At 45.0% G+C, this 22,848-nt stretch overlaps 1 protein-coding gene across 2 annotated transcripts in view; it reads left to right on the plus strand.

Moving 5' to 3' along the window:
• Positions 1 to 21,130, plus strand: part of Cgnl1 (cingulin like 1) — a 155,869-nt gene extending 134,739 nt beyond the window's left edge. For both annotated transcript variants that reach the window (XM_027925993.2, XM_071608310.1), the window contains 6 exons: positions 1,381 to 1,470; positions 14,374 to 14,457; positions 14,818 to 14,942; positions 15,928 to 16,036; positions 16,359 to 16,522; positions 17,488 to 21,130. In XM_027925993.2, the coding sequence (XP_027781794.2) occupies positions 1,381 to 1,470; positions 14,374 to 14,457; positions 14,818 to 14,942; positions 15,928 to 16,036; positions 16,359 to 16,522; positions 17,488 to 17,623 (708 nt within the window). In that variant the 3' untranslated portion in view covers positions 17,624 to 21,130. The remainder of the gene's footprint in view (positions 1 to 1,380; positions 1,471 to 14,373; positions 14,458 to 14,817; positions 14,943 to 15,927; positions 16,037 to 16,358; positions 16,523 to 17,487) is intronic.
• Positions 21,131 to 22,848: the final 1,718 nt, after the last annotated feature.

A 22,848-nucleotide genomic window follows, 5' to 3' on the forward strand; every position in this document is an offset into this window, starting at 1 on the left:
TGCCCCTCTGCATCATTCTAGAGATTTTTCCATTAATTAGAGAATGACTGGCTCTCAAGGTTTTTGCCACCACTAAAAGTGCTCAAGGGATGTTTTCTTCTTAAGAGATGGCTGGCAGGACTGTCTTGCTGTGATGAATGTCTTGCTTGGTCCTTCCCTAGCACTTAACAAATTCATTCTTAGGATTTGAGAGTTCTCCTAGTGATGGACATTTTCTATAAACTCAGACACTTGGTCTGTTGGATATAAATGCAGCCCTTGGGGATTGATCCTTGGTTTCTGACTGCACTGAAACGGAACAGGGGAGTAGGTAACCACTAAAGAAATAGGCAGCTTGGGGCAGGACCCAACTCTGTCCAGAGTTGGCTTTTGGGACTCTGTTCCTGGGAGAGAGATTTTTAGTTTCCCTATAGGTTGTGATCAGTACCAGGGGAGGTCCTTCACAGGAGTTCTGAGAGTTTAATTTTTGATGCTTATAGACAAATCCATCCCTTATCCATCAGCTTTGGCCATTGCAAATTCATATACAAATGCTGCAGGCTCACATTTAAAAACTCAGAATGCTGATTGCTTTTTAGTATGTGTGGCTCTGAGTTTACCCAGACCTATGACTAATCTGCTAATGTCAGGAGAAACACAGCCATAACCACCACCACCCCCAGTGCTAGATGGGCTGGTTCACATTGGAAGTCTCTTTTCACACACAAAACTGCTTTGAAATGCTTTTCTCTTAACACTCAGTGATATTAAATTAGAAGCCAGCAAGGAAGACAAATTATTCATATGTGATGATGAGTTTACCAGAACTGGCCACCAGGGCTCTGTGTATTCAAAGGCAGGTTTGGAAGTGAACAGTGCCTGGAGTGCCTGGTTCCCAGAGGAGAGGCGGGTGTGGAAGGCTGCTGCTATGCTTTCAGAAGGAAGGTTCTTGGAAACTCTAAGCAGGAGGGAGGAAAAATATTGTCCTGAGCATGAACTATTTAGAGAAATTTGCCTGGGATGGTTTCTCAGGCCCCATGTTAATTTTTAACAGGCAACTAAATGGCTTAGGTAGATCTATTGAAAATTGTTGATTCATAGGGAGAAAAAAAAGACTTAAAGGAGACATGCCAAAATATCTTTAGATTTTGTGTTCAGGATTGGGGTCGTTTTTCTTCTTTTATGTATTTTCTGCATGCACAATTACATGTTATATTACAAAAGCAATAAAATGCATGGTTTTAAAAATATCTGCTTTGGGAAGTAGAATACATATCTTATTCCTATACCCTAATGCTACTGAGTTCTCATTTACCTTGGGGTTTTCCTCCCATAGGCCAGTGCTTGCTTCTGATCTGAGTCCATGACAGTGAAATAACTTGTATGTGATTTCTTTCTCAGGACAAGGTGTCCCAACTGGAGATGGAACTAGAAGAAGAAAGAAACAACTCGGATTTGCTGTCTGAGAGAATCACTCGGAGCAGGGAACAGGTACTGTACAGTATGACAAAGAAAATGAGAGAGGTTAAACATGAGGATTCAGTTAGGACAAGGAGAGGAAGTTCATGCCATATGGAAAATGACGGAAAACTGAGTATTCTTCAACATAATGAGTCACTAGAATGAAAGAATAAGTGACATAAAGTAGAAGGTTCCCAAGTGGTTGTGGATGACAGTCTATTAACTAGAATTGGCTAAGTACTTAGCCCTGAGGCACTCAGTTTTTGGTTCATCAAGCTATTGTGTGACAAGTGGCAGCAGTACTGTGTTAGGTGCAGTAGAAAGCAAACTCCATGATGTTGCCTTGTAAGCAGTTCTCAAGGTAAGTGGCAATATGTACACCTATGAAGCCTTCACTTAACGATAACAGTACCTTCTGAGTGAATACTTTATACAGTTTTGAATGAGTTTCACTTAACATTAGATCTTTACAACAGCACTGTGAGGCTGTCCGGGGTGGTTCTTGTTCTCATGCTGTGGATGACTGCACCAGTTTCCCAGGCTACCCTCAGTGTCATCCCAAGGGTTTTTTTTTTTTTTTTTTGGGGGGGGGTTGTGTTTCCATTTCTTGATTAAGGTTCAGAGGGACTATGTGATATCCTTGCAATGGTGGAGCTGGAGAACAGTGGTCCTATCACTTGAAAGTGGTGACACTGTTAAGTAGTTTCTGTGCCCCCAGTGCATGCCCCAACCACTTGACTGATACGAAACTTTGGAGCAAGAATTCAGAGCACTCAGTGGCTGTTTAAATCTGCCCTTCAGCCTCAACCCTTATTTCCATGATGCCTGTGAACATAGGTAGAGACTTCTCATAAGATGTGTTTTCATGGCAGCATAACTGTATGCCCGGTACTGAAAAATGGCACCAGAGAAATTGAACATACACTAGGATTTTGACTGGGATTTTTTTTTGGTGTGGGGGGGAGATTAGGATTAGCATTAAAAAAGTTAACCCCTAAACCTTGGAAAATTGCCAAGTATCAATTAAGAAATTATTTTATAAAAGATTAAAATTAAAAATCTGAAATGCAAGTGATCTGGGCAAAATCTTCCCTGTCTGAAAGGGGACTTTCTGTTCTCCCATCTGCTCCCTCACGTACATTACCTCAACTCAGGATGACAAGAATGGGGGGTGTCAGGGTTTAGGGACACAGTGAGCAGGCAGCCCCTGTTTGAAACTGCAGGTGATCACTGGCTTTTTTTTGTACCTGCCCTGTTTCCATGCTGACAAGAGCACTTTGTAATCAAATGTGATGCTCATACTGCTGTGCTCCTGATGGTGAAGGAAGTCCAGACTCCACGGAGCCCAAGTTCTACCTGTAGGTTCCAGGGCTGTGCTAATGGCATTATAGCATTTGGGGGTGGTGGCAGCTGCTCAGGCTTAAGCTGCAGAGGTTGAGAGTTTCCTGAACACCAAAGCCCAGACGGAGAGCTCAACCTTGACACTTGGCCCCCAAAGTTCTTAGGGAAGTCTGCATCTCTTACTGGAAAAAACAGCATTTTGTTATGCGTTCCCAACAGCTTAGCTAAGTGATCACATTACCACAGGGCATTCCAGGATCTGCTAAGCATTCATAATGACAGAAGAGTGACCATGAATTTGTTTTGCCAACCCTTCTTGGGACTTATGCCCAAGAGGAGGAGTGGTGGGAAAGTGTGGCCTCTCATCAATGCCCAGGCAGTTGAAGCAGACTTCCAGTCCCATGTTTTATACCAAAACCAAAACTTATACTAGAATGAGGTAGGCTCCTTTGGCATGGCTGCTGGCCCAGGACTATGAGGTACCTGGCCTGGGGTCACTTTGGCCTCCTCCTTTCCCTCTGAGTCGAGCACTTAGATTGTGGGAATGGGTATTGCTCTCTAATATGGTCAAGGTTGACTGAGCCAAGAAACTGACGTCCATCCAGGGAGGAAGTTAAGGGTTGCAGGAAAGAGCTCTGGCCTAGAGTACCTGTCCTGCTCTTGCGTTAGTCCAGGGGAGCTCTGGGGAAGCCCTAGCCTCTCAAACCTATAAAACAAGTTAGTTATTAATCCAGGAGATTCTGAAGTCTTTTCTAAATTTTAACCTTGAAGTGCATTGAGAAGGTTTAATAAAACCCAAGTATCCAATTCACCCTTTAACTCCCCCTGAATGTAAAGGATACACTCAAAAAGAGGAGTTCTGCAAATGTCTGCAGCTCTTTCCCCTGTTAGCTATTTCCCTCTTCTCTTTCTTCTCACTGCATTCTGAGGTATGGAGGAAAACGTCTGGTGTTTGTTATAAATGGAGAAACTGAGCACCAGGTTCAAACTGATGTAGAAACTGGTAAAAACCAAACCCAAATCCCCAAGATAATGTGCTCTGTCTTCACTGAATTCTCAGAGCTTCTGGCCTTGGCTGCAGGAGCTGAGAGGCAGGGTAGAGAAATGTGTTGACTGAATACCTGCCTCACTGGAAAGCACTTAGTGCTCAAAGTTGAGGTTGATCTGAAGCTTATCTGAAGTCTGCCTCTTCGAGTGAAGGTTGTATAGAGAGTTCTTGGGTATAGGCAGTTGGGCCCTCATTGTGAAGTTGTTTCACTTAGGTTAACTTCCAGGGCCACATGCCTGCTGCTTTCCTGCTAGAATCAGAGGAAATAAAGAGAAACTTGCAAACCTGAAATCCTTCGTCCTGGTCCTGCCAAATGCTGACCCTATGACACCCCCTTAACAAGGGCTGGTTCTTAAGGAACAGGAAATGGTGCCTGTTATCCTGAACCTGATAAATAGCATTGGCCCTAAGAATCCCAGAAAACTACTAAGAGACACCAGAAAGGGAAAGCATGGGAAAATTTGGATCTTGCTCTCCATAAATTAAAAAAAGTTAAAGTATATCTCTCTTTACTTAAACTCTGAATTCTTGTAAGAGTTTCCCCTGAATCTTTGCTCCTTCCCCAACCCCCAACACCTCCTATTCTTTCCCATAGTCTAGTGCTAGGGCTTAGATGAATAAGCCAGAAAAAGGTTTCCCAGCAGTACTGGTGAATGGCCAACCCCTCAGATGGAAGCTGAGATCCCGCAAGGATCTCATTCAGTTCTCTAGATTGCTCCAGAGACTTGAGGCTCTGAGCCACCCAGTGGTTTGACCAGAGTCTTGCAGCAGTTAGCTTCAGAGGCTAACTAAGCCTTAGTTCTCTTGGTTCCAAAGACAGTGTTCTATCTGCTAATGCTTGTAAAATGTGATGAATACTTACTGTGGACATGACATTGTGGAAAAGCTACAGAATTACTTCAAATGGTCCCTGGTCTTGAGGTGCTAAGATTTGTTTAAGGAGGTATACCAGATTTAAAAAATGGAAAACGATAAGTAGCAGATGGTAAGTGCCAAGTGAAGGATGTGAAAAGCTAATGAGGGAAAGATCATCCCAGCAAGGAGGACCTAGGCAGAGTTAAAGGAAGCTTAATCTCAAGTCAGCTTTGAAGAAAGAAGAAGATTGATACCAACTCAGAAGAAGGGAATGGAACATGAAATACAATGAGTGAGATTGCATCTCCCAAGTTGGGAGATAAGAATAGACATAAGCATGCTGAGGAGCTATGAAGGGACAGGTGTGTTCTGGTTTCTGTTGGGGAAGGAAAAGAGATTAGTTTGGAAAAGAAGATTGAGGCTTTTGAATGGCCCTATCCTGAAAGCAGTGGGGACCCATCGAAGTTGTTCAGTACAGTGAAGTATACAGGGTTCTAGAAGATGAGTGTAGCAGGACTTGGGGTAAGAACAGGAGACAGGAAGGAGGCCTCAACAGGGCTGTTCCCAGGGAAGAAAGGAACTGAGACCAAGTCCTCCATCCTTTTTGCACATCTGTTTTTTTCTCTTCCTTATATATATATTTAACACTTAGTTTCAAACCTTCCTGAGGTTTCCTCCCCGCCCCCCCCCGCCCCATGCATGCTCAGGACCTATGATTCAGACTGACAAAGTCAGGGAATCCTAATTGAGAGAAAAGTGTTTGAGACTTTTTGGAGGCTTGGACTCTTTGTTTTTGTATCTGATTGATAGGGAAGAGAAGGGATATATACGAATGTGATAAAGTGATTTTTTTTTTTAATAAAACAGAGGTGAAGAATGTCTATTTCCATACCCAAATGTAGTTTCACCAGAGATGGAAAGGTTTCTAATGGACATAGAAGTTGAAGGAGAATTCAGTTCAGTAATAGGTATTTAACTGGTTTAAATCTTGAGAAATCTCTTTTCCTCTCCTTCCTCCAAAAACCATGTTTCCATTTATAATGATTGCCCTCTATACCGAGGATTCTCCAAATGCCAGGGGCTGTGCCATGTCTCTCACATGCTTTCTCATTGTTTTCAGGGCTTACAAGGTGGAGTGACTGACTGTGGTCACAGGGTTTATAAAAGGTGGGGCTACACTTTAACTCTATGTATGTAAGGCTTTTGAAGAGCTCCCCTTCCTCCACAAGTACATCCAAACCTCTGCTCCCAAGTTAAAAATAATGTCATGGTGTTTCTTTCTTTTTGGTATTAGGAATCAAACTCAGGGGCACTTTTCTACTGAGCTACATCCCCAGTCCTGTTTCTATTTTTTATCTTTTTGAGACAAGGCCTTGCTAAGTTGCTGAGGTTGGCCTCAAACTTGCATCCTCTTGCCTCAGCCTCCCAAGTCACTGACATTACAGGTGTGTACCACAGTGCCTAGTGTCATTGGTGTTTTTTGAGATGGGTGAGGATTTAAGTTCACCTGACCATCCTGTGACTCTCGTTATGAGTACAGGATTCAAATAGCCAGAGGGATGTCCAGCCTGGTGTTTTAAATGTCAGGCCAGCTGGTGTTCTGGTGTGATGGGCAGTGTTGTGCTGGCTGGTGGCTGAGTGCAAACAGTTAGCAGGGCTGGGCCTAAATAGGAGGTATTCTCTTGGCCATGGAAGCCAGGATCACCCAGCCCAGTGGAAAGATGATTCATCCAGCCCAAGCCTCTCTCAGGCTGAGGAAAAATACCAACTTGAACTTCGGGTAGCTTCACTGTCTTTCCAGGCTGAGCAGGATTGCCTTGTTGCCTGGGCAACTGCAGGCCAAACCCCAGTGGAAAAAGCTGCAGGCATCTGCACTCACTTTTGGGAACTGCTCCTCAGTGGCCAGTTCACACCTGCTCCTCAGTGGCTGCCGTTGCCAATAACTAAGACTGTGAGTCTCCTAGACAGGAAGTAAGCGAGAGATCAAAGTGGGTTTTCTCCTTTTTCTTTTAGTTAAAATGATCCAAGGCTCAGAACTGTCTTTTATTATACTGGCTGCTCTAAGACTTGACATTACAGTTAATTTATAATAATTTTCTTGTGATTATGATTTTTAAATCCAGCTCAGGAGTCTAGGCCTGCCAGGCTCTTCACAGTCCAATGATAAACACAGGTGATGGGGTTAAATATTGTTATTAGCAATCATAAATATCGTTAGCTTTTCATTAACCCAAAAGGCAGCTGCTTCTAATCCAGAGAGCAGGCTCTGGTCATGGGTATTGCTGATGTAAAGCCCACAGGAATCTAATACCGTTATTTTTCTGATCTAAATGTTCAGAGTTTAGCATTCTTTCAATCCAGCTGTGATAAACTTTGCCTCTGCTCCTGTTCTGTTTTCAATTTGACTGGAAAGTTTTTGTCTATATAATATAGTTGTAAATAGCATGTAAAGCACTAAGCTTATATAGAAATTTTTCTGGCCTTGAGTTTTCTTTCCTGGTCCCAAGAAGGAGGCTGGCCAACCCAAGCCAGGTGCTTTTCATTTTACCCATATGGACATGGTAAGAAAACTCTGATCCAAGTTCTTGGACCCAGTCTTTGAGATTCCTGTATTGAGAAGCACAGCCACAAGCAGCTACTGCTAGAATACTTCTGGGTTTGCAGTGAGACCATCCTTCTCAGGGCGTTGTCCACAAAACCTTGTAGAATACCTTGTATAAGGCTCCACATAGTGGATTTATTTTAGAATGTATTGTCAGACAGTCCTTTTTGAAGAATGGAAGGAAGCTCATCATGTTTGCAAAAATATTCAAGAAAAATCATAGTAACTGTTCAGTTTTGTGGTTACAATTTTACTCCTTCCTGTTCTCCAATCTGATTTATTTTACACTTTCATTTTAATAGCCATCTTTTGAGAGGATGTGGTGGACTATGAATAATGACCATTTTCTTTTCCATTTTCCTTTGGGGAGTTGCCATTTGCCTGGGGCTCTCCAGGGAGGGCTTGAACTTGTAGAGACCCTTGGGAATGCTGCCCTGTTCAGAGCTCTCTGTGCAGGGAGGTCTGTTTCCTAGTGGGATGCACATTTCCCAGCTGCTGGTAATGAGGGAGCAAGACTGTGGCCAGTGGTTCCTGCTTTCAGTGCAAATTTGTCTGGAGCCCCCAGCTGAGTGACTGTGACAATCCTCAATCCACCCCACCAGGACACACACTGCCCCACTACACTGCAGACACTTTCTCTGGGGTTCTAAAGTCCTTACTAGAATTTTTCCTTCTGTAGGATTTTTCCCATTTATTGAGAGATTATGGGAAGGGGGAAAAGGCATATATGAATTTTAGTAAGAGTACCTGGGCTAGAATCCCAAAACTGCTTCCAGCTCCCTCGGACTCAGGCACGTTTCCATCCCTTTGGAAAGGCATGGTGGTAAAACCTGCCTGGGTTTCTAGGAGGATTCATGGGCTCAGACATAGACTCAATGGCCCAGCACCTGGCTTGAGGGGGGCTCTGGGTACTTCCCTTCTGGTCTCCTGACCTATGCCATCACAATGGGACTCTTGCCTCTGATCTGCTAGACTTTTTTTTTTTTCTTTTGGTGTTTTTTTGACCTTACAGGGCACAACTACTTTATTTCTAAATATCATTCTCTATCTACCAGCAGATAGATAAATTGGTCTCCGTATCCCTTCAGTTGAGGAAAACAACCTCTTTTCTCCCCTTCTTGCCTTTGACTTTCCTTTTGAGCTGTAGGAACTACACCCCTGAGCCCTGGCTTCTTTCTCCTCTGGTTTAGAGAAAGTTGCCTCCCTACTCTGGTGCTGAGCCCAGTGTCTGGATCCTGCCCTTCTGCTCTCCTGCTCATACTCCCTTCTTTCTTTCCTCTATAACTGTCCCTCCTCCATGACATCTCACTCTCACCTGCTGATAGGTGCAGGGTTTCTCTGTTATAGACTCCAGCTGTGTCCTCTCCAGCCCTCTGGATGTTCACCTCCATCCCTGCTGTAGTTCTGGAGGAATCTGTGATGAGGGCAGTCACTGAGTGGGTCTTTTTGTCACAGTGTTTGTATGAGACCAATAATATTATTTAAACAATGAATGGATCCACTTGATCATTTCTGTAACCATTCCTCTGCATTCATAAACACCCGCCCACTGTCACCTTGACAATGTGTATTTTCACCTTCACCCCTATGGGGGGAACTCCCAAAGGCAAGAGAGGGTGGCTACTTTTGCCTAAGGCAGGGTCTTCTGGCTTCTTCAGAAGGGGCATGACACAGCAACCTGAGAGTAGACATCATGTCACAGACCAGCTGGAAGGGTCCTTGTGGACTATCTTGTTCCAATTCCTTGTTTAGGGACGAGGAGCCTGTATCCCAGAGGTAAGATGAACAGTGTCGCACTCGGATGAATGGCAGAACGATGCAGAGAAGCAGGCCCAGTGCGGCTAGTCTGTGTGATTGCTTCCCACCACATTTTTGTGAAAGGTGTGCCCTGTCCTTACTGAAGTGTAGGATTGGGCCCCAAGGCCATGTTCAGACTGGCTTTCCCCGGGGGGAAGCATGTCCACAGTCCATAGCTGGGCTGTTCTGATGACCTCCGCGTGTGGGTTTCGTCAGCTGGTGCAGAAACTGTTCAGAGTGGGTCTGTGAGCCCGCATTCGTTATCTGTGGACTTTGTGCTCATAAGCAGTTACAGGAAATGTTCCAGTGCTTTCTCTGCAACATGTGATTCTCAGGACTCTGGGGGCAAGTGGAATGGAGGGGCTGGGGCGGAGTGTTCCGGGATCTGCCTGCTGAGCCTTTGCATTGCTGGCATTTTTTCCTTGCTCTCTACAAGATGCCCTAAGGAAACTGGATGGCCTCCCCTGCTTTCTTTTTCTTTCTTTCTTTTTTTAAATATTTTTTTAGTTGTTGATAGACTTTTATTTTATTCATTTATTTATATGTGGTGCTGAGAATCGAACCCAGTGCCTCACACATGCTAGGCAAGTGCTCTACTACTGGGCCACACCCCCAGCCCCTGGGTGTTTTCTTTTATTATCATTTTGGTTTGAGACATATTTGTTCATCCTTTGGATACACTATGGTCATTCAATACACACACACAGTATGTGAAGTCAATCAGGGTCATAAGCATTTTCAGCTCTTCAACCATTAATCATTGTTATGTGGGGGATTTCCATACTCCCCTTGTCGTTTTTAAGTATCTCATATTGTTGTAGTTAGTGCTGTGCTGAAGAAGAACCAGAAGTAATTCCTCCTCTCTGTTTTGGCGTCTTTTATAGAAGTTCCTTCCCTTACCTGGTGACCTCTACTCCATTTTGACTTAGTAGTTTCCACAAATGTATGAGAACATGTGGGATTTGTTGTTCTGTGTCTGGCTTATTTAATTTAACATAATGACCTCCAGTTCCATCCATGTTGTTATAAATGACAGGATTTCATTCTTTTTTTATATATAGCTGAATAGTATTCTATTGTTTAAATATGCCACGTTTTCTTTATCCATTCACCCACTAAAGGCATTTGAGTGACTCTCTATTTTAGCTACTGTGAATAGTGCTGTAATAAATGTGTGAGTCCAAATATCTTTTTGTTGCAATAATTTCTTCTTTAGGATACACTCAATATTGGAATTGCTAGAGTATATTATAATTTTTTTGAGGGTTTGCTCCACTGTTTTCTATAATAGATATACACTGTTGATGGGAATGTAAATTTGTTTAAGAATTCCTCTTTTATATGCCAGCATTTTGTTTCATAGCTATGCTAACTGGGTGAGGTGATATTTTGCTATAGTTTTGTTATGCATTTCTCTGGTGATAAATGAGACTGAGCAGGTTTTTTTTTTTTTTTAATTTTTAGGTACTTGTTGGCAATTTGTATCTTCTTCTAAGAAGCATCTATGGTTTTTTTAGCCCATTGTTGAATTGGAGATGTATATGTTATATACACACACACACACACACACACACACACACACACACACACAATGATTCAATTTTTTTGAGTTCTTTGTTCTGGATTTCAAACCCTTGTTGGATGAATAGTTTGCAAATATTTTCTCCCATTCTGTAGGTTATCTCTTAATTCTATTGATTATTTCCTTTATTGTGCAGAAGCTTCTTAGTTTGATATAATCCCATTTTGTTTATTTTTAGTTTGTTGCCTAGTCCATTTTCATTTTTCTTTGGAATAATTTTAAAAGAATTAGAACAGTTCCATAAATGTTTTATTGAATTAAACAGTGAAGTCATCAGGAACTGAACTTTGTTTAGACAGATTAATTCCTGCTGCAATTTATTGACTTTCTTCAAATTGAAATCAATTTATGGAGAATTGTTGTCTTTTGGAAGCGTCATGTTTCCTTCCATGTTTCTCTGTCTGTACATCTTGTGTAATGTTTGTTTCTCCCAATTTTATGAAGTAGCTTTTGTTGGAAAAGATTTTGTTCATTTAGATAGCATATAGTTTTTCAGTTAGATAAGTGGTTTGGCTATAGGGGAACTTAAAAACAGTCTGTGTGACTTGTCTTTCATATCTAGTGCCTCAGCAGTCTAAACTGCAGCAGTTCCTGAAGGCAGTGGTATGATTTTGCAGTGGATTTAGGCTTCCAAAGGTGTGTATCAGAGTTGAGCCCTGATGGTGCTGGGGTTGGGGGCAGCAGCTGCTACAGTCTCAGTGGTGTAGGTTGTGGAGAGGATTGTCTCCATATCTCTCAGGACAAGGACAGGGGACTCCAAGGGTTTTTGCACCAGCAGCCATGGTTCCTGTGCCACCAGATGTTAAGGAGACCTTCCCCAGGACTGTTGGGATGAATGCAAGAGAGTTCTGGAGCCTTTCCTCAGTCCCTCCAATGAACACAAAGGGTACTTTGGTTATGGCACTGGAAACTGGGATAAAGTTTTGGAACACAAAGAGGACCTTCCCATGGCCCCATGGAGCAACTGCAGTTGGTAATGGGGTTTTTAGCACTGTTCACTGATTTTGTGGAGCTGTGGGACCCAGATGTTATCTTCTCTTGGTCTCGGAGACAATCAAGTGTTACTGAGGCTTTGAGTACCAGTGACTGTGGTCTGAAGTCTGTGGGCTGTGGAGGTGTTCTATAAGTCTTCCAGGCTGTGGAAAGAAGATCTTCCCTATTTCCTGCATGCCAAATTTGGGTGGGAGTTAGGCTTATAGTGATGGCAGCCACTGGTATTGAAGCTGCATGATGCTGAGGAACCTGTCTTCTACCCAGTGAGGGGGGGCACACACTAGCTCAAGGCTTCTGGAGGGTTAGGTATTTGAGGCTCCTCTCCTACCACTATATCTAGCAGTGGCTATTGGGAGAAGTCTAAAGTGAGAACCTTCTTTGGATCAGTGGAGTCACTTTAAATCAGTTAGCTCCCCAAACTACATTTAAAGCTTTCTAGAACCGTGATTTCTCCTGCAGTTAGGACAACCAGTCTACCACTATGATGAAGTTTCATGGCATTTTCTAGCTTACCTTTTGTCAGCAGTATTGGGTTCCCAACCCCCAGCAGGGGAACAGGATTGCAGTCTCAATTTCTTTATTCATTTCTCTGGGTTGCCATTCCCATTTTTTTTGTGCTGCTTAGGATCCCTACTATGTCTTTGCTAATTTATGGAGTTCACACTCTCTCATTCTCCTCAAAATGTTGTTTTTCCTTTGTGCTCTGACTCTCCTCTGTGGCTGAGTTGAGCACAGGACACCTCTGTTCATCCCCTTGGCACCCCTGCATGTGTCTTGGCTTGTTATAGTTGTATTTGAACTCTAGGTCCGTGTGGATCCTTTTCACTTAGTTGTTCCAGAGAGACAGAACAGGTGAAGGAGTGGACGGTGAACCAGCTTGTCCTGGGTTCTAGTCTGGTTCGTGTAGCTGCTTCTATAACCTCCCTGGGCCTCAGTTTTGTCTGTCGTAAAATTCAGAACCCCCATGACTTAGAAGGCTGCTAGTCAGGAGTTCAAAAGTAGAAATTTTGTTTTTGTTTTAATATAAAGATACCTTAGGAGGAAACTGGGACCTTGGGTGGGGATATCTGAGGCCTCCATGTCTGGTCCTGCCTGTCCTGCCAGCCTCTTCCTTGCCACACCTTGTTGCCACACCTTCTGTGCACATGCCATGGTCAGGACAATGGGGATAAGGCAGCAAATGCAAGCCTGACCCAATATGGTGGTGTCTCCTCTTATCATTTCCATGATCTGCAGTTCTTGCTCCCTGGGGGAGATGGTGGGGAAGGTAGGTCTATCTTTCTCATTAGGGTATTTGCACAGATGGCAAAAACTCAACTTGTGGCCAGGTGATCCTATTTCAAATGTTCCACAGGCCCTGTGTATCTGCCTCTCTTATGTTGGACCCTGGAATGTGTTTCTCATCCTTAAGGAATGGGTGATTTTATTGTACTGGCTCACCTGAGTTCTCCTGCCTTCTTCAGGGTGCCCTCTGCTGGTTAGTTCTGGGACCTCTGCTCTGACATTCAGTGTCACTCCTGCTGAGGAGGTGCACTGGCACTTAAGAGAGGAGATGGTGACAGGAGAGAGGCTTTCTTGCCTGTGCTGCTAGGTGAGGCTCCTCTCCTACCTCTATATGAAGATGACTTCACAGCCTTTAGTCTGGGCCTGGAGCTGCCCCAGGTTCTGACTTCCCTTTCTGGAATGAGAAAGGAAGCCCTTTCTGAAGTGTGGCCTTGTAATGCAGTGCAGGAGCTCAGGTGGATACTTATTCCTCTCTAGTGCCACTTCTGTAGATCATGGGTAAGTCGAGTGATTAATCCTGGTTTGCCTGGGACTTCCCGAATCTTAGCATTGAAAGTCCCGTGCCCGAGAAATCCTCAGTCCCAGGGATACTTGGCAGTTAATCCCCTTATAAGTGATTAACTTCCCCAAGCCCTAATGTCCTCAGTAGAGATAATATTACCTGTTTCTCAGGGTTTTGGGGGGAATGTCACAGGATAATAGTGCAGTCACGGAATCTAAGCGAGTGTATCAAGTTTCCTAGGACTACTGTAACAATCTGGTGTCTTAGAACAAAGAAGCATTGTCTCATGGTTCTAGAGGCCTTGAATCTGAAATCAAACTGTTGGCAGAGCCTCAGACCTGCAGGAATCCTTCCTTGCTGCCTCCCTTGTTTCCAGTGTTTTGCAGACAATCTTTGACACTTCTTGGACTATAGATCTGTCACTGCAGTCATCCATCATCAGAGGGCATTCTCCCTGGATCTTTGTCTTCACAAGGCAGGCATCCCCCTGTGTACATTTGTCTTTGCATCCAGACTCCCTAATTTTTATAAGGATACCAGTCATGCTGGATTAGGGCCTACCTCAGTATCTCTTTTTAACCTGATCACTTCTGCAAAAAACCCTCTTTCCAATTAAGGTCACATCAGAACTAGCAAGGGGTACAGTGTTAGCATATCTTTTGGGGGAGACAATTCAGCCTATAACAGCTGGGTTAGCTATGATGGTTATTGTTATTCATATAACTATCCTCACAATTTGGAAAGCCAAGAACACATAAGAAATAGATGCTGTGTCCAAGAGCAGACATCATGCGGGGTCCCCTCTAAGTCAGCCTTCTTCATGAAGAGACTTGACTTGGTTGATGGAATTCAGCACCTGGGAACCATTTCAATACAGAGTTTGTAGGACCATTTCTTTAACCTCTCGGCTTTTGTTCTGCTTGTTATAGATGGAGCAGATGAGGAATGAGCTACTTCAGGAGAGAGCTGTGAGGCAAGACTTGGAGTGTGACAAGATTTCCCTGGAGAGACAGGTGAGGGCAGCTGGCCCCAGGGGCTTCTACCTCCCATTGCATGGCTTTGGGGTAGGACACCTGCCCATCCCCAGAGTTTTGTAAAAGGACAAGCCCAAGCTGTGTGAGACTTGGGAGTCCAAGGACCTGCCATACAACTCCTTTCAGGCTCATAAGGGGGATATTATAGTCTCTTTCTTTGACCATCTAAAACCCAAGGTCAAGGGTATTCTCTGCAATCATCTCTGGGCTCCCCAGGTCCTGTATCCCAGTGTGTGCTAGCATGGACATCACCCAAATACTTGGCTTCATCTCATATTCTGCTTTGCTCAGAGAGCATGGCACACACACAGCCCTCACAATCTCCCTGTCTGATTCCAGAACAAGGACTTAAAGAGTCGGATTATCCATCTGGAAGGTTCCTACAGGTCCAGTAAAGAAGGGCTGGTGGTGCAAATGGAGGCCAGGATTGCAGAACTGGAGGACCGTCTGGAGAGTGAGGAGAGGTGAGCCTGGTACAGGGTGGGGCAGAGGCCCTGGTGGGCCATGGTCATCCCATTAGAGTGCTTTCATGCCAGGTATCTCTTCCCATCCTCATTAGTCCAAATAGAGCAAGTACAACTTTGCTGTTATTGTTTCCATTTTATGGGTGAGAAAGCTGACCCATCAGAGTAAGTGACTTGAGTAACATAGCTAGCTGGACCAAGACTTATATCTCGGTTCCTAGGACCATAGCTTTTCCACTATGCTTACTGTTTCTCTCTCTATCCCTTCAATAAAACAGCTTGCCTCACAGCAACTGAATTTGAGTCAGATTAGAGATCAGGGGGCTAACTCTGCCCTGAGGACCAGGTGCATCCAAGCAGAGATGAGGGATGTGAGATCAGGTTGCCATAATTCTCTGCAGCTCTCATTCACAGGCTGAGGACCAGCACCAGGATGCACTTGGCCAGCCTTAGTTTTCCTCACAGCCCCTCACTTTCCTAGAAGGGGTGCAGTACACATGCATATATATGTGCTTCTTTAGGAGGACTTTTAGGGAGCAGCCCGGAGTGGACCCCAAATGCCAGCAGTCTGTAACTCTTTGCCTTACAAAGTTAAGTGCTCAGGGGAGCTGGGGTTGTGGCTCAACACTTGGCTAACACGTGTGAGGCACTGGGTTCGATCCTCAGAACCACATATAAATAAATAAATTAAATTATTGTGTCCATCTACAACTATAAATAAATAAAGAGTTAAGTGCTCAGGAGTGGAAGAACTTGGGACAGGCCATTCCAGCCCTTCCCTGGCCTTGCCACCTTTGACAAATCATGCCCTTTCTCATAATCTCATTTCTTTGTCAAAAAGAGTGGTCCTGTATAATTGTCTACTTCCCCAACCTCAAGCTCAACCCTAAGCTCCCCTGGTGAGAGTGTCCCCTCCTCTGCAGCCTGGGCTTCCTACAGGGCTGAGAATGAGGGGTGCTCAGTTCTGCCTCCCCTGCTCTTCCAGGGACCGGGCCAACCTACAGCTCAGCAACCGAAGGCTGGAGCGGAAAGTGAAGGAGCTGGTGATGCAGGTGGACGATGAGCATCTGTCGCTGACCGATCAGAAGGACCAGGTGAGGGCACCTCTTGTTCTCAGATGAGATCCTGTGTCTGAGGCAGGGGAAGCAGGAGGAGGCCAGATGCCTGGAGTGAGTGGGGCCGAGTCCTCCTCTTGACTTACATCACAGAATAGAGACTTAAAGCCTACCGAAGTAGGGGATCTCTGTAAACTTTAAACCCTAAACTTGGTCCTCAGCAAGGATGCTCTTTTTCCATGAGACTGGTTGCCCGAGGAGGAGGTGTCTGGGCCCCTGGCATCTCCTACCGGACCTCTTCTATGTCCTAGCTGGGTTGGGCCTTCAGCCAGCATTCAACCTGCCCTCTCTCCCAATGCAGCTGAGCTTGCGCCTGAAAGCAATGAAGCGACAGGTAGAGGAGGCTGAGGAGGAAATCGACAGACTGGAAAGTTCTAAGAAGAAGCTGCAGAGGGAGCTGGAGGAGCAGATAGATGTGAACGAGCAGCTGCAGGGGCAGCTCAATTCCATGAAGAAGGACTTAAGGTGGGTAAAAGTGGTGGTCTGTGTTGCCCCCCCCCCCCATGTTTGAGGAGCTCTTGACGCTTTCACAACATCCCCATTCCTGTTGTCCCAAGCCATTTCCTTATTGTTGCCTTTTGGGGTCATCCCATCCTAGAAATGAAAGTCATTTTGTCTAATTTGTCATTCCACATATTCAGTAAGGTCTCATATGTCATCCTTACATCATGCTCTTGTTGACCATAAAGGGAAACTGAGGCTCAGAGGTCAGACTAGCTCTCACCAACATGGAGGGACAATTCTTGGCCTAGCCTGTTTATCTCATGGAAGACTGGGATCTCCCAAGCTCCTCTCCTGAAGTTCTAATGATGAGGATAGATGGGGCAGGATGGTTGCTTTCCCTACCACAGAATCAGTGCCTAGGGCATTGAGGGGAGGGTTGAGGTTAGGTTCATGCTTATCTATAGAGTTAGCCTTTCTTGGAGACTGGCCATGCCTGGGGGGCTCTGTGCCAGTTGCCCAGGTAGTTCTCATAAATGGACAGAAGGGCTTTAGCCCATTTAGAATCCTATAACACAGGGCATCTTCATTAGGAAACTGGCCCTAAGGTCAGCATTAGGGTGCAACATTTAAGGAATCAAAATAACATTTTAATGCAACATTTGAAAAAAAAATATTGCATATAATCTGATGAATAAGGTATGAAAATTTTAAAATATTAAGACAGGGTCGAAAACAGTGCCTGCCAAGCCATGTTGGAGTTTGCACCAAAGGAAGAACCAATACTACTGATCCTGGCCCAGCCTTCCAACATCAATTCTGGTAGTGAAAGGTGGGCAGTGGGTAGTTTGTTACCTGGAGGAACTGAGGTGCAGAGCAGTTCATGTGCCGGTCTGGGGAGAACAGGGAACTCAAGATCTTCTTCCATCTCCAAGTTAGAGATAAGCCCTAGCCAGGGCCAGGAAACATGCCCCTTATTGTTTCAGCAGACTTAAGAAGCTGCCCAGTAAAGTGCTGGATGACATGGACGACGATGACGACCTCAGCACCGATGGGGGAAGCCTCTATGAGGCACCACTGAGCTACTCCCTTCCCAAGGACAGCACCGCCACCAGCCAGATCTGAGTCCACGTCCAGGGCTGAAGTGGCCCATCCTTCCTAACGGACACTGCAGCCATCCAAAGCAGAAGGAAGTGTGTCTCGAGCTGAGACCCACCACTTCCTTTTCACACCACATGCTGGTTCCTCAACCTTATATTCCTCCCTAGGGTCTCTCTGAGGTCCAGTGGCTCTTGAATCTTATGGAGCTATTGCAATTTAAAACAAGGAAGAGAAGCCAGCACCCAGTGGGGCATTTTCAAAAATATAATTTGATAGGCTGAAGGCCCCGTTCTGCACAGCCGTTTTCCATGGCCATTTTCATTGGCTGCTTCTGCCCTCCTCTCCTTTGCCAAGAGAAAGGGTCCGAAATGCTAGTTATTATTAACAGTCACTGTGCGGATAAGGAAGTGACATGTAGACTGTACATATTTTAACCAGACCTTCTCACAGACTGCTGCTGTTCCATTTTGGAATATGCCAGAGCCTTTATAGGGTGGCTAATTTGTGAAGTTCACACACTATATTGAGTATTCTTTCTTAAAATATGAAGCTACTAGATTTTAAGTGTTAAAGAGTAGAGAGAGGACGGAGAACGAAGACCACTTTTAAAATCAGAGTTGGACAAAAGGAATTGACATAGTGACAGTGGATAATCAGTACTGCGAGTCGGTATTCAGGTGATCTGGGTAAACAGCTTGCTGACAGAAGGTCGCTTACCTGTAGGCTGTATCTATGAGCTTGGCTACTTATTTTACCTAAAATTATAGTTTCTGAACCATGCTAAGACCAGTGCCCAGTCACCACTTTCTTTTATACAGGTGGGGAGGGGAGACTTGTATGCAGGGTTTTTAACAAGTGGTGTGATTTCTGTAAGGATGGGGCCCCGTTGTCATGTCTCCTTCCTCCCCCCACTGCCCTTGGGCCTGGGATGGGGAAAATAGCAGGGCACAGGGAGACAGGGTTCCTGGGCTTCAGTGACAGGACAGGGCTGGTTAAGTGATGGAGGAAGGGGGAGATGGGTTGTGTGTGTGGGATTAGTGTGAGGAAGACAGAAGTTCTTGAAAGCTGGGGCATGTGTAGACAAGAGGTAGGTTGAGCTGGAGCTCAGATGGACGTCAAGGAGGGAGGAAAGAATGGCATGATATGCAAACTGAGGTCTTCTTTCACCCTCCTGCAAGCAGTGACAGGGAATGGGTGAGGTCTGGGGCAAGTCACGGAGCCCACTCAGCAGGGTTCAGAGTGATGGGCCCAGTTGAAGGATGAGTGTCTGGAGCCAGAGAACCAAGCCCTTCTCCACCTCCAGGGTTACTGTCCCCTCACCATGGCTGGGGGTGGTTCTTGCCTCTGCTTACCCTCTGGGTATGGACAGATTCTTCCTTTTAGCCATTAACCCATTTAGCAAGTACGTCCTGGGCATCTGTGATACATCAGGTGCAGTCCTTGGCCCTGGGACCTCAGCAGTGACGAGAACTCCTCCCCTCCTGGAGTTCAAGGAAGAGGGCGATAGAGAATAATCAAGCTGACACAGGGCTGAGCACCTCCATGCCCAGCCCCACATCCCTCTGTCTTCTTGGGGAACGTGACTAGTCTGAAGTCACACTGGGAGGGGTCTTCCTTTCTCTGCTGCATTACTATCCATTTGCCAATGAGCCTGCCCAGAAATGCCTTGGCCTACTCTGAACTCCAGACAGCACACCTGAGGACTTTGGGAGGGAGCATCTGATTTGCTCCTCATTCTGGTTAATTCTTTCTGGTAGCTGTGAGGCTGGCAACAAGAAGCAAAAGTGCTCCTCAAGAGAAGCAAAGCCACCATTCCAAACACACACATTACCACCCAGATAAGAGGCCTCTAAACCTGTGAATGATTGCACATTCCTAAGCTATAATGGAGTTGGCATGCAATACAGCAGGTTGGGAAGCTACTGGAAGGGATTGACTGGACTGAGATTTAGGGAGGTTTTTTTTTTTTTTTTTTTTCAAGTCCCAGCTCATCTCATTACCCATGACCTTAACAGGGTGCTGCCTGGGACAAGATGACGATTAGACCCAGGTCCTTCCTAGTGTGAATATGCTATCATTATTTGATTTTATTATATATACATATTTTTTGTCTATTGCTTTAAAAACTAACCCTGCTCAAGAGTTTTCTTTAGCTAGCTTGAAGAAAATATTTTATGTAAAAACAAATATGTGGCCAAATGCAATGTTGAGACAATCACCATATATCTATTATATTTTTCCCTGCTTTGAAGTGTCCTTCTATCATGCCAATTGGCTTATTCTGTTGGCTTTCTGCTTTCGGGTATGGTTTGGTTGCTTTTTGTTGTCATGGGGAAGAGATGTTCTTATTGTGGCTACCTCCATGTAAGATTTCCTTTCAATAAACAGCATCATCCAATGGGAATCGTGCCTCTTCCACTATTTTTGCTACTTTATTTTCTCCAGAACTTTTTTTAGGGGGGAAAGAGGGTAAGTACTGGGAATTGAACTCAGGGGCACTCGACCACTGAGCCACATCCCCAGCCCTACTTTGTATTTTATTTAGAGACAGGGTCTCATTAAGTTGCTTAGTGCCTTGCTTTTGCTGAGGCTGCCTTTGAACTTGTGATCCTCCTGCCTCAGCCTTTCAAGCTACTGGGATTACAGGGATGCACCACCAGGCAGAACTTGATTCTGTGTTCTTCAAGAAACTGTCAAGGTGACTCTAGTTGGGATCTACTGGAGGAAGGAGAATTTAGACGCTTCCTGCCCTGGGACCAGCTTCTGAAATAGAAAGGTGGGGGAGTGCTCTGTGGTGGATGCTTAGGGAATGAGTGGTGCTGGATGGTTGTGTTGCTCTGGGAAATCCACACTGCCCATACCAGGAAATGGCAAAGGGAGAAGCATTATTATTTCCATAATAAGCAAGCACCTTGGTTTCTTCCTTTCCCTAAACTCAGGTGGGTTCTCCTGCCATCACAGGAGAACCTGTGATGCACCATCTCTCTCCACCTCATGGTAGGCAACAGTGGGCACCATGGTCTCTGTTTTATAGGAAACCAAAGAAGGTTTTCCGCCCTCTCTTCTGGAGACTTCTCTAGGTAAGCCCTGGCTTCTCTTGGCTGGCTCTGGGCCTTTCTCCACTGCTCCCTGCTCCAGGCAGCATTTTGAGTTGTGCTCTCCTGGGACTTGGGTGAGCTCCTGTCCTCGGGCTCCAGTTCTAAAGGTGGCCATGGCTTGCTGCTTCTCAGCACCCCTGGTGGTTTCCACTGCCCTTCCCATCCTCCATAGCTGCCACTGCAGTTGACTGCCGATTCCTGCCCAGAGCTCCATCATGGTCCCTGTCAACGTAAATGTGTTGTTCTTTCAGATAACCAGCCATTCATTTCCCTCATTCTAAGTAGAAGGAGCATCCCAAATGCAAATGAGATGTTCTAATTTTAATAAGTCCTTCAGGCCTTTTTATAAATTCTGTTTACTTTTTTTTTTAAGTCATGTATATTGAGGTATAATTTTATAGTGAAAGTCACCCCTTGATATTTTCTTTTGAAACTATTTAGACCCCTTTTTGACCCCAGCATCTATTTGGGGGTTGGGATTCTGAGTGGCACCTGTCCCTCAGGCTGACAGGAGTAATGTGATTAGGAGCCCACAGCCAAAGGCAGAAAATCCTTCTGGGACTGCCTTTGGCTTCTTCCGCATTCTCTGCTCCACATTCTCTGCATTCCTTCCTTGGCCTGGCCCATAGTAACAGGGAGCCTGTCTTAGTTGGGAGACTGTCATTAGTCATTTTTCTGTTCTAAATTTTTAAATGGTAGGGAAAAATGACTGGACAACAAGTTTCTATCAGGAGCTTAATAGTCCCAAATCCAGAAATCTAGGCTCTGCAGAAAAATCACCATGCCTAAGTCCTGGTCTCAGACCTGTTAAATACACAGTGTCCAATGTCATCCCTGATTTTCACATATGTGAGCCAAGGCCCAGCCAAGCCTCCACCCATGAAGAAAGATTGGAGTATGAGCCATGCTGAGCTCAGCAAGGCTGGAGAATGTGCCTGAGCAGTTCAGAAATACATTCCACAATACGTATTGTGTGCAGAGAGGATGACAAACTTCCCACAGGCAGAATCTTACTTGGTCTTACCAGATTGTCAACAATGCTTAGGGTCTGCGTATGTGATTTTAAAGGTTTGATGGGTAAACACAAAACAATTTTGGAGAAGGCAGAAACTTTGGCAGTAAGGAATTTGAGTCTCTGGAAAGTTGGGCTTTTTACTGTTGGTAGAATAGAACTTGTGAGCATAGGTCTTGTGCTAACACTAAACAAAGTTTAAGCCCCAGGCTAGGACCTTTGGAACTTACAGTATACAAAAGTGGTGGTGACTAAACTAAATGGAAATTAGGTATAAAAGAAGTCCTTTATTGTTAGGGTCTGTAAACAAGTCAGGATGGTGCCTGGTATTTTGCCAGAGGGAGTGGTTTGTGAAGTAACGCCAGCAAGCCATTAAGTGTGGAGATTCCTTATTGGTTGACTGCTGTATCGAGCTTATGTTAATTAAGATAAGCTGTGTGGAATGTATATATACCGCTCCTGTCCTACAATAAACGGCTCCCACTCCTGCTGTATCAATCTACACAAGTTGCTCCCCCCCCCCCCCCCCAGTTATTTTGCTGCAGCCGGACTGCGGCACTTTATATATTTATGCCAGGCAAAATTTATCTGTTCTTCCTGTGCTTTGCTAGCCCTATCTGTAGTCAGGACCCAGTTTTCAAGACCATGTACAGTTCAATGGCTAACCTATTTAACACTTAGCTGATACCAGGCATTGTCTAAACACACTACATGGATGGACTCATTTGATCTTAATGACACCCCCACCCCCAGTGGGTACTGTTGTGACAAGCAAGGCACCCTAGGCAGAGGGAGGGCATGTGGCACTGTATTGTACCCTGGGTCTGGCTCTGGAGCTCACACTCTGCAACCTCCCCCGACCTCCCATTGCCTGGAGCTTCACTTGTGGGTTTCTATGCAGCCTGACAGCCTGCTCCACTCAGCAGTGCCATTGGAGGCAAGTGGAACTCAAAGAGCCTTTGAAGCCACAGACCTCATGGATGTAGCTGTTTGTGTGTTTTTAGCTGTTCTTCTAACCTGCCATCTGGCGCCATTTTTGTGACTGGGATTTTGGAGCTCTCATTTTATCTTTAATCTTCCCTGCAGCAGTGCTGACTTAGTTCTGAGCCTTATCTGGGTAGCATGGCTGTTCTTGGGGG

This window comes from Marmota flaviventris, chromosome 2, assembly GCF_047511675.1.
Source record: "Marmota flaviventris isolate mMarFla1 chromosome 2, mMarFla1.hap1, whole genome shotgun sequence".
Taxonomy (NCBI): Eukaryota; Metazoa; Chordata; class Mammalia; order Rodentia; family Sciuridae; genus Marmota; species Marmota flaviventris.